The sequence below is a fragment of the Chaetodon auriga genome, chromosome 8 (genome assembly GCF_051107435.1).
Source record: "Chaetodon auriga isolate fChaAug3 chromosome 8, fChaAug3.hap1, whole genome shotgun sequence".
NCBI lineage: Eukaryota > Metazoa > Chordata > Actinopteri > Chaetodontiformes > Chaetodontidae > Chaetodon > Chaetodon auriga.
The window spans coordinates 28,030,372-28,042,324 of record NC_135081.1 but is presented as its reverse complement, the minus strand read 5'-3'; the positions used below and the strand labels follow the sequence as shown (position 1 = coordinate 28,042,324).

Genomic DNA, 11,953 nt, shown 5'->3' with positions numbered 1-11,953 from the left:
GAGATAATTATGAACCATCATTTATTTTTGCTGCTGTACAGAAATACAATGATATTACCCAAAATAGCCTTTAAAGCTACTACTATTATAATTGAGATAAACAGAAAATATTAGGAAGACACTTTTTGGATAAATATTCCTATTCTGAAAACCGACTTAACATAACACAGTAGCTCACCTGAAGCTTAAAAGTTTAAATCTCAAACTTTTTCCCGCTCATATTCAAATCAAACATCTCTTTGATCGCAGCGATCCAACCTACAGGAATGATAATAAAAGGCTCCACAACAACAAAAAAAAAGGACCAAAACTTAGATTTACAGAATCCGCATCATAACATCTACCAAACGCTTCATACGAGATAGACACACCTGCTCAGTTCAGCCAATCAGCCCGCAGCCACTTGGTAACCTGTTAGCTAGCAAGCTAGGCTAACTGCGCTAACCGAACCAAGACTAGTTGATTAGCTTTAACGCTGGCTAACGTTAGCTAAGTTAGCTTTCCACCTACAAACACGTAAAATCAACGTTACGAGACTCACCTTTGTTCTGTGGGGGTTGATCTTCTTCAGTGTTGCCTCTCTTTTGGCTCCAGGAGGAAACTTTCGACGCCATGTAGCCTCCGCCGCCATTATTGCTAACTATAGTCCTGTTACTTCCTTCATCAAAGGTCAACACGTCAACGTCATTCATTGCCTGAATGATTTGATCATTATTAATGAATATATAATTTTATTTTACTCAACACAGGTCACTTGACTATTTCTAAAAAACAAAATAAAAAAGAAACAATAAAATAAACAGATTTTTTTAAAAAAACGGCAGCTTTGGGGTCAAACGCATTTTAGCTTTTTTCTGTCTTTCTTGCGGCCTTTGGGCTCCTCAGGGGCCCTGTGCAACCACACAGTCCACATACAACAAGAAACTGGCCAGCAGGCCTTTCCGGTGTCTCTCCAGCTGTTTCCATCTTAAAATAACAAAAAATGAAATTTCTGTTTCGTAGAAATGTGTCAAAAATCAGCTGAAATTTGTCTTAGCTGAAAAGTATCAGCAAAATATAAATCTGTATCAAGGTAAATAAATCTGACAAGTTGGAAAACCAACATATTTTAAAAAATGTGTACTATTCCTGTATGACACACCTATATCTAGTTTATCTACTGACCTGTACACTTAGGATAATAAACTTTAAATACTAAACTTTGCATTTACAGAATATTACCACAGTACAAATTCAGAACATCCTTATAGTTTACTTTCATTTCACTTACAGGCTGATTTAAGTCATTCTCAGTCACTCAGTGCTCATTATTCTTTCATTTTGAAGCCACATTTGTCTGTTTTCTGGTGAAACTTCACAACACTGCGACTCAGTACAATCTGAGGATGATGATGATGACGAAGAGGAAGGCTAATTTACTGGATTCTGCTAATTATATTAAATGAGGCAACAAACAAAATGTGTTTTCTCTGCTGTTTGAATAACAAAGCAGCTCAAACTCAGACATTTCTGGCTCATCCCTGTCTTTTATTTTTGTGTTTTCTTAAAAAAACCCAAACATTTACAACTGAAATCACAGCGATATATAAATTACAACAGCAAACACAAGTATCTATTTTAAATACGCTCCTCTGCTCTGGCTGTAATCAATCAACCTGCAACACAAAGTCAAGTGGAATCCCATTAAACCGACCTGTGGATGAGCTGCAGTCCGGTGCATTAAAACATACAGTGTGGTGTTTTTCTGTGACACTGAGGGGAGGAAACAGCCTTCACGCACACACCATCTTCACTCCTCAGCAGACAAAAGCTAACCTGTCACATCACAAAAAAGCTCCTTTTCATCAGTAAACCTGCACGTCTGAGTGGATGTTTTCAGGCAGAGTGAGCGTCACATTCAGGTTCAGTGTTTTTGGGCTCCAGGGCAGCTGGCTGCAGCTCAGACTGATCTGACACTTCATCTTCTTCTGCTGCTGCTTTAATCAGTGCACCACGTGAGACACAACCACTGAGAACACTGTGACACTTCCTGCTTTCATTCAGTTTACAGGTGAGAGGAAATCTGTTAAAGTCAGTCATTGATTAACGTGATTAAACCTGATTGATCGAAGTCACAGAGTCTGGCTGAGATGGAAAATGAGAGTTCTGAAAATGTTTCCAGAGAAGCTTCACTGATGCCGTTTGTTAAGACTGTTCAAGTTATCTTTAGCTTGTTTTAGATTTTGGATTTTATTGGTTGTATTACTTGTTTTCAGCACTTTGTAACTTTGTTATCACAGCTGATGTATAAATAAAGTTTTTATGCAGAAAAATGTTGGAAGGTTTCAGATTCAAACCCTGCTGATACCTGCTGCAGCCGAGACGCCCTGGAACATGACGGCGTGTGGAGCTGCTGCTCAGTGACGGACAGCAGGAGGACGAAGAGGTCAGGTGACGTGTCCCAGTCAGACAGACAGACAGACAGACAGGCAGGCAGACAGACAGACAGACAGACAGACAGACAGGCAGGCAGACAGACAGACAGACAGACAGACAGACAGACAGGCAGACAGGTGAACGTGCTTCAGATCAGGTCAAACAGCTCCACAGGACGCTCAAACTCAGAGTTGCTCTCTGCTCAGTGTCAACGAACTCGACAAAGTCACTGCTTAGGTAACAACACATCCCATAATAACACTCGGGGTTACGACGTGAGAAGCAGAATCAGAAGTTTCTGCACATTTTTCCATCAAACTTGAGGCAAAGCTGCCGTCTATGAATAAAAAAATCTCCTCTTTCTCTTCAGTCAGTCCTCAGAAAGCCACAGACGTTAAATGTGATCATGAAAGGGCTTTTTGGTTTCGAGTAACTGTGACGTGTTTGTGATTACTTTGTGTTTCTGGGATGGATTCCTCCATCTTACGCTCCATCCCTCCTAAAAAAACAACGAATCCCTCATAAACCCTCTGCTCATCTTTTCATTTTCTCCATTTAAACCTCCTCAGAAGGGAAAAACAAAACAGTAAAACGTAAAAAAAATGAATACAGCCGTAATCTTTGTCGCCGTTTAGCAGCTGAAAATGTCAGAACTGCTGAACAATGTAAAAACCTGCTGATGAAAAATGTCCTTAAACTGGAAGACTCACATTATTACACCAGCGCTCTGAGTTCAGGCCATAAATAACTATCTACACTTCTTATCATACAGATTTTACAGTACCAGACAAAGGTCATGATAATCAGCAGTAAACACAACGTTTTCACATCATCTTAATTTGAAATTTGAAGACGTTTAAAGGACATTTTGATGAGTTATTACATGAATCAGAAGTTATAACGTCTCCAGCTGCTAAAAGTCTTCATTCAGTTGTTATCAGAGACAAAGTCTGAATTTCTTCCATCAAATCAACAACTTCCTCCAGTCCACAAGCCGGCGGCGGCCTTCAAATCCACACAGATCTTCTGCCAGGTGGGAGACGAAAGGCGAAGCCAGAAAGCTGACATCAAACGACACTCCAGGAGAGTCTTCCAGGTCCTGAAGGAGATCCAGATCCAGGCAGAGACTCGGAGCTTTAAGGTAGAGCTGACCTTTGGGTTCTGATGGATGGCGGTTCAGTGCTTTGATCTGGATCCAGCTGGAACAGTGCGACGACTCTCTGAACAGGCAAACCTCTTAACGCTTCCAGTCGCTGACGTCCACCATGTTTCCAGACTTTGGCAGGAGGCGGCGTCCTGGATGATCCCACACATGAACCTCTTGTTTGGTAGCTTGTCCTGATTTGAAGGACAGCAGCTGCGTCTGTTCGGGTCCAAAATCCAGGCCATCACACCGGAGCTCGACCTCGCCGTCTGGAAGATGATCTGAAGTTTCAGGGAGTCTGAAAGTCTCAGCTTCATGTTTCGACATTTCCTCGACCCTCGCTCAGACAGACACACACACACACAGACAGACAGACAGGCGGGCGGGGGGACGATCAGTCTTCTGAAGCGTTTCTCTGGGTCGTGTTGGGAGCGTTTGCTCGATGCTCCGCTCGGCCTTTTAAATCCTCCTTTGATTTTTTTCTGGATGAAGTCGTTCACGTCTTCCTCGGTCACACTGCTAAAAAAGGTAAATCTGATAAAACTCTGCGGTAAAACTTTCTCACCTTCAGTCCTCCGTCCTCCGAGCGGCGATGAAGAGCTCTTCAGGGACTCTGAGGTCTAACTTTAATCATCTGGTCGTGTATTTAAAAAAAAGGGCAAACCAAAAAGTTCACACCGACACAGCTGATCGCTCTGGACATGCTGAGTTCGACCAGGCTCCAGACCGACGCACTGATCTGGGCTCAGCGCGTTCAGCCTCCACGTCCCGCTCAGCTCCGTCCGCTGCAGCCGCTTCAACTTTCAGGATCTTTAATGGAGACAAAGAGCTGCTGGATTCACATGGACGAGGCAAACAGAGCGACAGAGGACAGGAAGGAGCGCGTCGCTCCGACATCCACCAGGAGGCAGCAGAGAGGTGAGGAACACAAGCAGGTGAAGGCAGCAGGTTTCCCTCGGAGGCCGAACGCCGCCGCAGTCATCAGGGACGCTTTGCTCCCGGACCATCAGCATTCGAGCGGCGGGTGGAAGCTGCGTCTGCAGTCGATGGCTTTGGGGCTGGGGGGCTGAGCTCGCTTCTTACGGAGCTCCTCTCGACCCAGAGCGCCGCTGAGCCGAGAGTACGCCACCTTGTACTTTTTATCGAACGCAGCTGCAGAGAGAGAGAGCAGAGCGTCACTATCACGCCGCGTTTGTTGTTGGGTATTTGTGTCACTCACAGCAGCTGAGTGTTCACATCCCATAAAAAGCACTTCACGGAGAAAAACTGCTCCTGACGTGGTGACGACGGTTAAATACCAGAACAAATCTACGTCCTCTCCTGGGACAAATGTCTGCCTGATGCCGGGGTTTTGGGCAGGTGTGTGTGTGTGTGTGTGTGTGTGTGTGTGTGTACTGGAGACAACAGTTGGCACTAAAACAAACGTAGCTTCTCCAAACCTCACTGACACCACCAGCGACCTCCTGCGACCCTCCAAAGGGTGAGCTTCAGGGGTGCTGCTAGGTGGAGTTTGTTACCAGCCGACCAGGTGTGGTCTGGTCATGTGACCTGTGATATTTACAGTGATTCTTCCAGTGAGAGCTGTAAACTATGCAGTCACCTTTAGTTTTGTCTTCAGAATGTACACAGCTTGTGTTTTTTAAAGATTAAACATCATAAATCTGCTGCATCCTGACAGTCCGTCAGTCTTACCGACGTGATCTTTGCCCATCGCTGCCAGCGTGAGGAAGAGGAACTCTCTGTACAAACTCCTGTCCAACACAGAACACACAGGCGGCGGCGTTAAATCACGAATCACACTTTAAAATCTTAAAGAAGGAGAACGTATTTATCGTCTGGGTCTGAATCTTTGAATTGAATGACGCTACTAAGCAGCGACAGGTTTACAGGTGGTGCAGCTACGCTCTCCGCCCCCACCTCTGAGTGCAGGGCGAGCCCGGCTGCTTGGCCAGCGTCTCCAGGAAGAGGGTGACGGCTTTGTGCACCTCGTTCATGCCCACCCACCGCAGCACCTCCTCCAGGAAGGACAGAGTGAACGGGTGGTTGTGCCTCCGCCAGCTGTAGCTTCTCATCATCGGGATGCCACCTGGTGGAGGAAGGTGGGAGAGCAGCATGTGAGGGTGGAGCGTCATTAAAAAGCTACAGACAGCTGAGGTTCAAAGCTGCGTCTCTGTCTTACTGTGGATCCTCCAGAGGATGTAGAGGGGGGGCCACTGGTCTGTGTCGGGGGTCAGGGTGTCCCAGAGGAGCCTCACCCTCACTGCCGAGTTCTCCGACTGGGAAACACACAACAGGAATGATGAGACACTGTCTGTGCGTCATTACCACAAATATTATTTTCAAATATTTTAAAATTCAGCTGAAAATGAAGCTCTTGTCTTTGTAGATGAAGACTGTGACCGTCCACTCAGAGTTCGTCCACACTGTCCTCCGCAGTAAGACAGAAATGTTGGAATTCAGCTTCAGTGTGTGTGGACGGAGGGCGGCGGGCAGTGTCAGGCCACGTGTTACCTGCGTCAACTGGCTGACCAGTGGCGAGGCTCTGACCAGCTGCAGCAGGTTACTGGGCAGACCGAGGCGCTGGAAAAACCAGACCAGGTTCCAGAAGATGATGGAGTGGTTGTCCAGGAACTGAGGCTGGGCCAGGACCGCCTCGCCCTCGTTCTCCAGCAGACTCTCCAGCTCCTTCCTCAGAACCAGAGGGCTCAGGTAGGCCACCGCCACCTGGGGAGCCCCGCCCAATGAGGAACCCTGTGGAGGGGGGCAGAGACTGTCAGTGAGACAGGACGTACAGCAGGACGAGAGGACGAGAGGACGGGGAAGCAAGAAGAACAGAAGCTATGACTGAAGCGTGAGGACTTGTGTCTCACCGTGGTCGTTCTGCTGTTCTCCGAGTAGCTGCTGGTCTCAGAGCTGGAGTCTTCACTCAGACCGTTACACTGCTGTCGCAGGGAGGCCTCCTGACCACTGGGGGGCCTGACCGCGCTCTCCACCTCGTCCTCCATGTTCCAGTTATTGCGCTCGCCACTAAAAGAAAAGGATAGAAGGGAAACTTAAAAATGAGCAACGTTAGCACAGACAGTGCAGCTTCAGCGTCGACGAACTGAAAGCGAACGTCTCGTTTTCTGGAGAAAACTCTGCATTAAGGCTCTAAAGCCATGCTAACATTACAGCACGCTAACAGTATGCTATCACTACAGACAGCATGCTGAGAGGTATTCTGTCAGTTTGGGGGCTAATTCTGAGCTGCTGGTGGCGCTACAGGAAAACATGAACGTCTGTACCTGCTGACGGGTCCCAAGTCACAGATCTCAGCGTTCAGGAAGGGGACGAAGGAGGCGCAGCAGAACGGGCAGGACGAGTTCAGGTTGGAGTCGTCTGACGTCCAGCCGGCCATGATCTCCTCATCATAAACCAGCGAGTTACAGCTGCGGCACAGAGAGCAGCTGGACATCAACACCTGGACACACAGAGGAGGGAGGACGGAGTGAGGACACAAGAAACCACGCCGGCTGCTGCAGGTATTTCCCGACAATGATCCGCTTACCTCCAGGCCCGTCCCGTCCTGGTTGGCGTCCCAGGACCTGCGCAGAGGATAGGCTGGACTGGGCGCGTCCGTCAGGTCGAGGTCACTTCCTACAGACAATGAACTCTGAGGGGAGACAACATGGAAGAAGATGACTCAGCAAAAAATGTCCAAACATGGACAACGTGATTCTGTCGAACAAATGTAAGAACAAAACAGAAGCAACCAGCTGAGACACCAAAACCTGAAGCTTTTCTGTTTCTGTTGTGTTCTTATGAGACGGCTGCTCATTTCATCATTCACATGTTTCATCTGCCGTGTTCTGAGATCTTCATCAGGATCAGTGAGCTGAACTACCAGCTGTGTTTCTGACTGCAGCTGATCGATCATCGTCCACACACACACACACACACGTTAGCCTTTCACACAGAAATCAAGCAGACTGAGGCAAAAACAGTCAAACCTCTGAGGTAGCGTTGACCAGCCTCTCCTTGGCTTTCAGCAGCGTTTCAGCCACTTGAGCTTTCCTGGACTGCCTCTGTTCAGACACCCTCCGTCCTATCCCCCCACCTCCTCCTCCTCCTCCTCCTCCTCCTCCTGGTCGCCGGTCGTCCACGCTGGCGGCTCGTCGAACAGACACTCGGTGTCTGGTCGGAGTGAGAAGCTGCTGGAGTTTCCCTGCCAGACCTCCTCGGCTTGGGGAGGAGACGTTGTTGTAGTTCTCGTCCACAGCTTTGCTTCTGCCGACCGAGTCGCGCGCTCCTCCAGGTCTGGAGTTCAAAGGGCAAAAGACGAGTGACGTGAATGAAACAGAGCCTCGGTGTGCTGCTCAGGTGAACACAGCGCGAGGACCAACACTCCTGCTTGGAAAGTAAAACACATGCTTTAACATGAGCGTCTGACATTTCCTGAGCAGGAAGTTCCTTCATTTGAAGTTTAAATTGCGGCCTTTATTCTGTCCACTACGCTCCATCAGTGGAGGAATTCTGTCTTTCTCAGCTTTTGGCGTCTTTAAATATTCCACATGTTTCCAAACAAACCTCATAACTGACATCTAAGGCAGAGAAATGAGGTGATCCAAGGCCAGACACCTTACTAAGGTGAGTTGAGATCCATGAATGAGAGATCGTTGGATGAAAACTAAGTTAAAGAGAGTGATTTTAAATGATCGAGTCAGTTTTCCGACCTGCCGTCTCTCTCTGCTGGCTGGCAGCTGCAGTCCGGCTCGGAGTCGGCCGACTCTGCACACTCCTTGTAGAAGTTGGAGAGGCAGACCTGACTCCGCCGAACCAGAACGCCACCAGGGGGTGCCGGAGGCGGGGTGGAAGTGTCTCTGCGTCCCATTGGAGGTTTGCGGGAGACGGCGTCGCTGCAGCCGTTGGTCCCTGCGTTACGGAGGACGGTTTTCTTGCAGAGCTTCACCTCTGTGGGACAGAAAGGGACACGACTGGAGAACCATCACATGGAAACGTCTGCAGCTGAACCCTCTGATAAAAGATGACTGGACTGCAATTGTCAATTTGTAAAACTTTCTGGAGTATTTGGCTTTTACTGTAAAACTACAGTGTGAAAAATAGAAAAAATACTGGGTTAAAATGAGCATATATACCATATTTCCTCAAATAAAAGCCCGGTCTCAAATACAGGCCAGGGGAAAAAACAAGTGTGGACATACTCCTGCTGTCTGTTTTATAATCTTCATGACAACTGAGCAGAATTCACATTTCAACCACTTTAATTCATTAACTCAACAGTAAAATCATGCTGCTCTCCTGATGTTCCCTCTTCGCTCAACTGAACGATTAAAAGTTACGAAGCGAGTCGTCTCACTGTCCGCTGGCGTCTTCATGCTGCTCAGACTGTTGCTCTTCACCAGCGAACCCGTCAGAGACTCGTGACTGGAGCTTTCCGACAGACCGCTCCAACTGGACTGACGAATGAGAGTGGAGTGGGGGCGGGGCCTCTGGTCAGGGTCCATCATCGCTTCTTTTAAAGACAAAAGGAGAAACAGAATAACTTAAATATTTAGACTTATCTTAAATATTTGAGTTACAGCAGGACTCAGAGATTCACGGTTTTCACTGGACGGGAAGGAGGTGGAAACCAGTAACTAATGCTGTCAGATAAATGTAGTGGAATAGAAGCACAAGTACCTGAAAATTATATATAGCACAATACTTGAGTAAAAGTACTTGTTGCCTTCAACCACTGCAGTTGATTAAATTTCACATGGACACTGTCTCCATTCGTCCCATACTTAATACTACATTACAAGGAATCCTCCAGAGTGACAGTTACAAATCAGCAGTGGTGGACAAAGTACTCAGATCCTTCATGTAAGTAAAAGTACTAATACCACACTGTGAAAATACTACTTCTACTACTACTAATACTACTACTACACTACAAGTAAAAGCTGTCAGACAAACGTGCAGTATTTACCTCTGAGAAGTAGTGCAGTAAAGTATGAAGATGCATAAAATGGAAATACTCAGGTAAAGTACAAGTACCTCAGATGTGAACTGGAGTAAGTGTACTCAGTTAAACTCCACCACTGTTCCACATCACACAGCCTCATTTACAACAAGTCGCCATCAGTGCTGTGAGAAATGTCTAAAAACTATCATCTGACCTCCGCGCGACCCCACCGAGCCGCTCTTCTGCCGCCGTTTGATTGGCTGTCTGAACTGGGCCACGGCCAACAGGACGTTCCTCAGCTTGGCCCAGCGGAGACGTCCGCCCTGACTGGTGGACGGCCACTTGCTCTCCAGCACTGCCTGAGGACAGAGGACATCTGGTCAAACCATCCTTTACATATTCTCCTGAAGCAACTTTTCCGTTTCCAGCTTTCCTCATGCTTGTATGATAACTGTGTGTGTGTGTGTGTGTGTGTGTGTGTGCGTGTGCGTGTGCGTGCGTGTGTGTGTGTGGACCTTGTTGTAGTATCCGTAGGTGATGGTGTTGGGTGTGATTCCAGCCTTCTTCATCTCCAGCAGGACTCGGACGGCGAGGACCGGCTGACCGTACTGACCGCACAGCTGCATCAGGATCCTGTAACACACCTGAAACACACACACACACACACACACACATCACACACACACACTTTCCACACAGACTAACGTGGATGAAAGGTGAATTGGATGACGTGTGTTTCTGTTCATCTGATCAGACGTGAAGATAACCAGCTTGTCTTCAGTGCGTGTTGACGGCTGTGTTTTCTGATCTCCTCTCTGTCGTTCGTGCGTCTCTGATGTGTCGACGAGCGAAGTGTGAACGCTGTCGTTCAACGCCATCGTGTTGTTCTGGCAGCAGCGCCACTGACGCCTTTTTAATTAGAGACATCTGAAACATCCCTGCTTGTCAAACACAGAAGAAACACGAGGAAAAGCAAACAGCAGCTACAAACTCAGCGTCAACTCTCCAGAAATGTCTCTGTGACGGTGAGTTTGTTCAGTCTGTGTTCTGTTTTCTTCCATCTGGTTTTTTCTGTGTTTTCGATGTTTCTCTTCATGCATTTCTTACTTTTGTCTCATGTGTTGTGCTTGTTTTTCGGTGAATTCTGCTGTTCAATAAGCAAACCTGCGCTCTGCAGATGACAAACTACCAAAACTCTGTCCAATAAACGAGCTATCTGTGTGTCATGTGACTCAGCCAGCTTCTGATTGGTCAGTATGAACCTGCAGAAACCGCTCAGCAGAAAACAACATCACTGTGTTGAAGAGTCGCTCTGAAACACTTCTTGTTTTACAGTTTACGTTCGGGCCAATCAGGCGCTTCGCTGCTGTCCTGAGCCTGAAAAGCCTTCGACCCGTCTCACCTCGTCCGGCAGCACCACCTTGCGGTTCTCCATGTGTTTGAGGACGTCATAGGCCGTGTGCAGCGCGCGCACCTTGGCGCTCTCCGCTCGGACGAAGGTGGGCAGGTAGATGAACCACAGGCCGTAACAGTGACCCAGCAGGCACTTGGACCACATGTCCGGCACCGCCGAGTACTTCTGAGCTCGCTTCTGGGCCAACTTGATCTCCTGGGAGGGAAAAGACGTTCGATGGCGTCAGAGGCCGGAGGAGAGATACACGCTCTGTGAAGATGCTACAGGACATCTGGACTTCCTGTCTGGAATAAACACGTCAGGCTAAACTGGTCTAACGGACACCTTCATCCTCCATTCCAGAGACCTGAAAATAACGTCTGTGGGTCACGTTTTCAGCCCAAACCCGCTCACACTCACAGCCTGTGACTTCTGAATATTGGATGAGCTGTGAAATATTGATAAAGACTCATTAAAATGAAACGATACACAGCGAGACTGTTAACAAGGTTCCTGCTCTGTTCTCCATTCAGGGAAAACTGGGTCAGAATGGAAAACCAGAGTCTGAGGATGCAGCGGATCCTGGTCCCCAACACTGATCCACAACCCAGAGAACCCTGAACCTCATAATGACACCGAGAAATGAACTGACTAACGAGGTCTGATTGGCTGATATTCGACCGTCTGATATTGATCTGAATGTATCGAGTCCTGACAGACGTGACATCAATCTGAGGCACAAAGTGTTGGATCAAACCATCTGTCAGTGCCGCTTACAGATGAATTTCATACTTTAATGTCTGCTCTCAGATCAAACTGTTCTTCCAGTCTTTTGTGGTTGTACCTGTTTTGTCCTCCGGGGGGCGGGGCTGCTGGGGGCGCTGCCCTTGGCCGGGACCCGGAGCTGGTCCTGGGGCCGGTCGAAGAGCTCTGGCCTCAGTGTGGGGAAGGTTTCATAACTGGAAAGACAGACTCATCATCATCATCATCATCATCACCATCATCATCATCATCATCATCATACGATCCTGAGCAGATGTACGGGGACATGAGCTGC

At 47.8% G+C, this 11,953-nt stretch overlaps 1 protein-coding gene across 2 annotated transcripts in view; it reads right to left on the bottom strand.

The window, feature by feature from the left end:
* Positions 1-1,506: 1,506 nt before the first annotated feature.
* Positions 1,507-11,953, bottom strand: part of dennd4b (DENN/MADD domain containing 4B) — a 36,953-nt gene continuing 26,506 nt past the window's right edge. For both annotated transcript variants that reach the window (XM_076738258.1, XM_076738259.1), the window contains exons 15-29: positions 11,741-11,855; positions 10,906-11,112; positions 10,019-10,147; positions 9,718-9,862; positions 8,916-9,071; positions 8,272-8,509; positions 7,549-7,855; positions 7,107-7,211; positions 6,844-7,019; positions 6,430-6,586; positions 6,071-6,310; positions 5,739-5,835; positions 5,477-5,645; positions 5,252-5,310; positions 1,507-4,711 (exon numbers count right to left, since the gene is read on the bottom strand). In XM_076738258.1, coding sequence (XP_076594373.1) covers positions 4,566-4,711; positions 5,252-5,310; positions 5,477-5,645; positions 5,739-5,835; positions 6,071-6,310; positions 6,430-6,586; positions 6,844-7,019; positions 7,107-7,211; positions 7,549-7,855; positions 8,272-8,509; positions 8,916-9,071; positions 9,718-9,862; positions 10,019-10,147; positions 10,906-11,112; positions 11,741-11,855 — 2,446 coding nt within the window. In that variant the 3' untranslated portion in view covers positions 1,507-4,565. The remainder of the gene's footprint in view (positions 4,712-5,251; positions 5,311-5,476; positions 5,646-5,738; positions 5,836-6,070; positions 6,311-6,429; positions 6,587-6,843; positions 7,020-7,106; positions 7,212-7,548; positions 7,856-8,271; positions 8,510-8,915; positions 9,072-9,717; positions 9,863-10,018; positions 10,148-10,905; positions 11,113-11,740; positions 11,856-11,953) is intronic.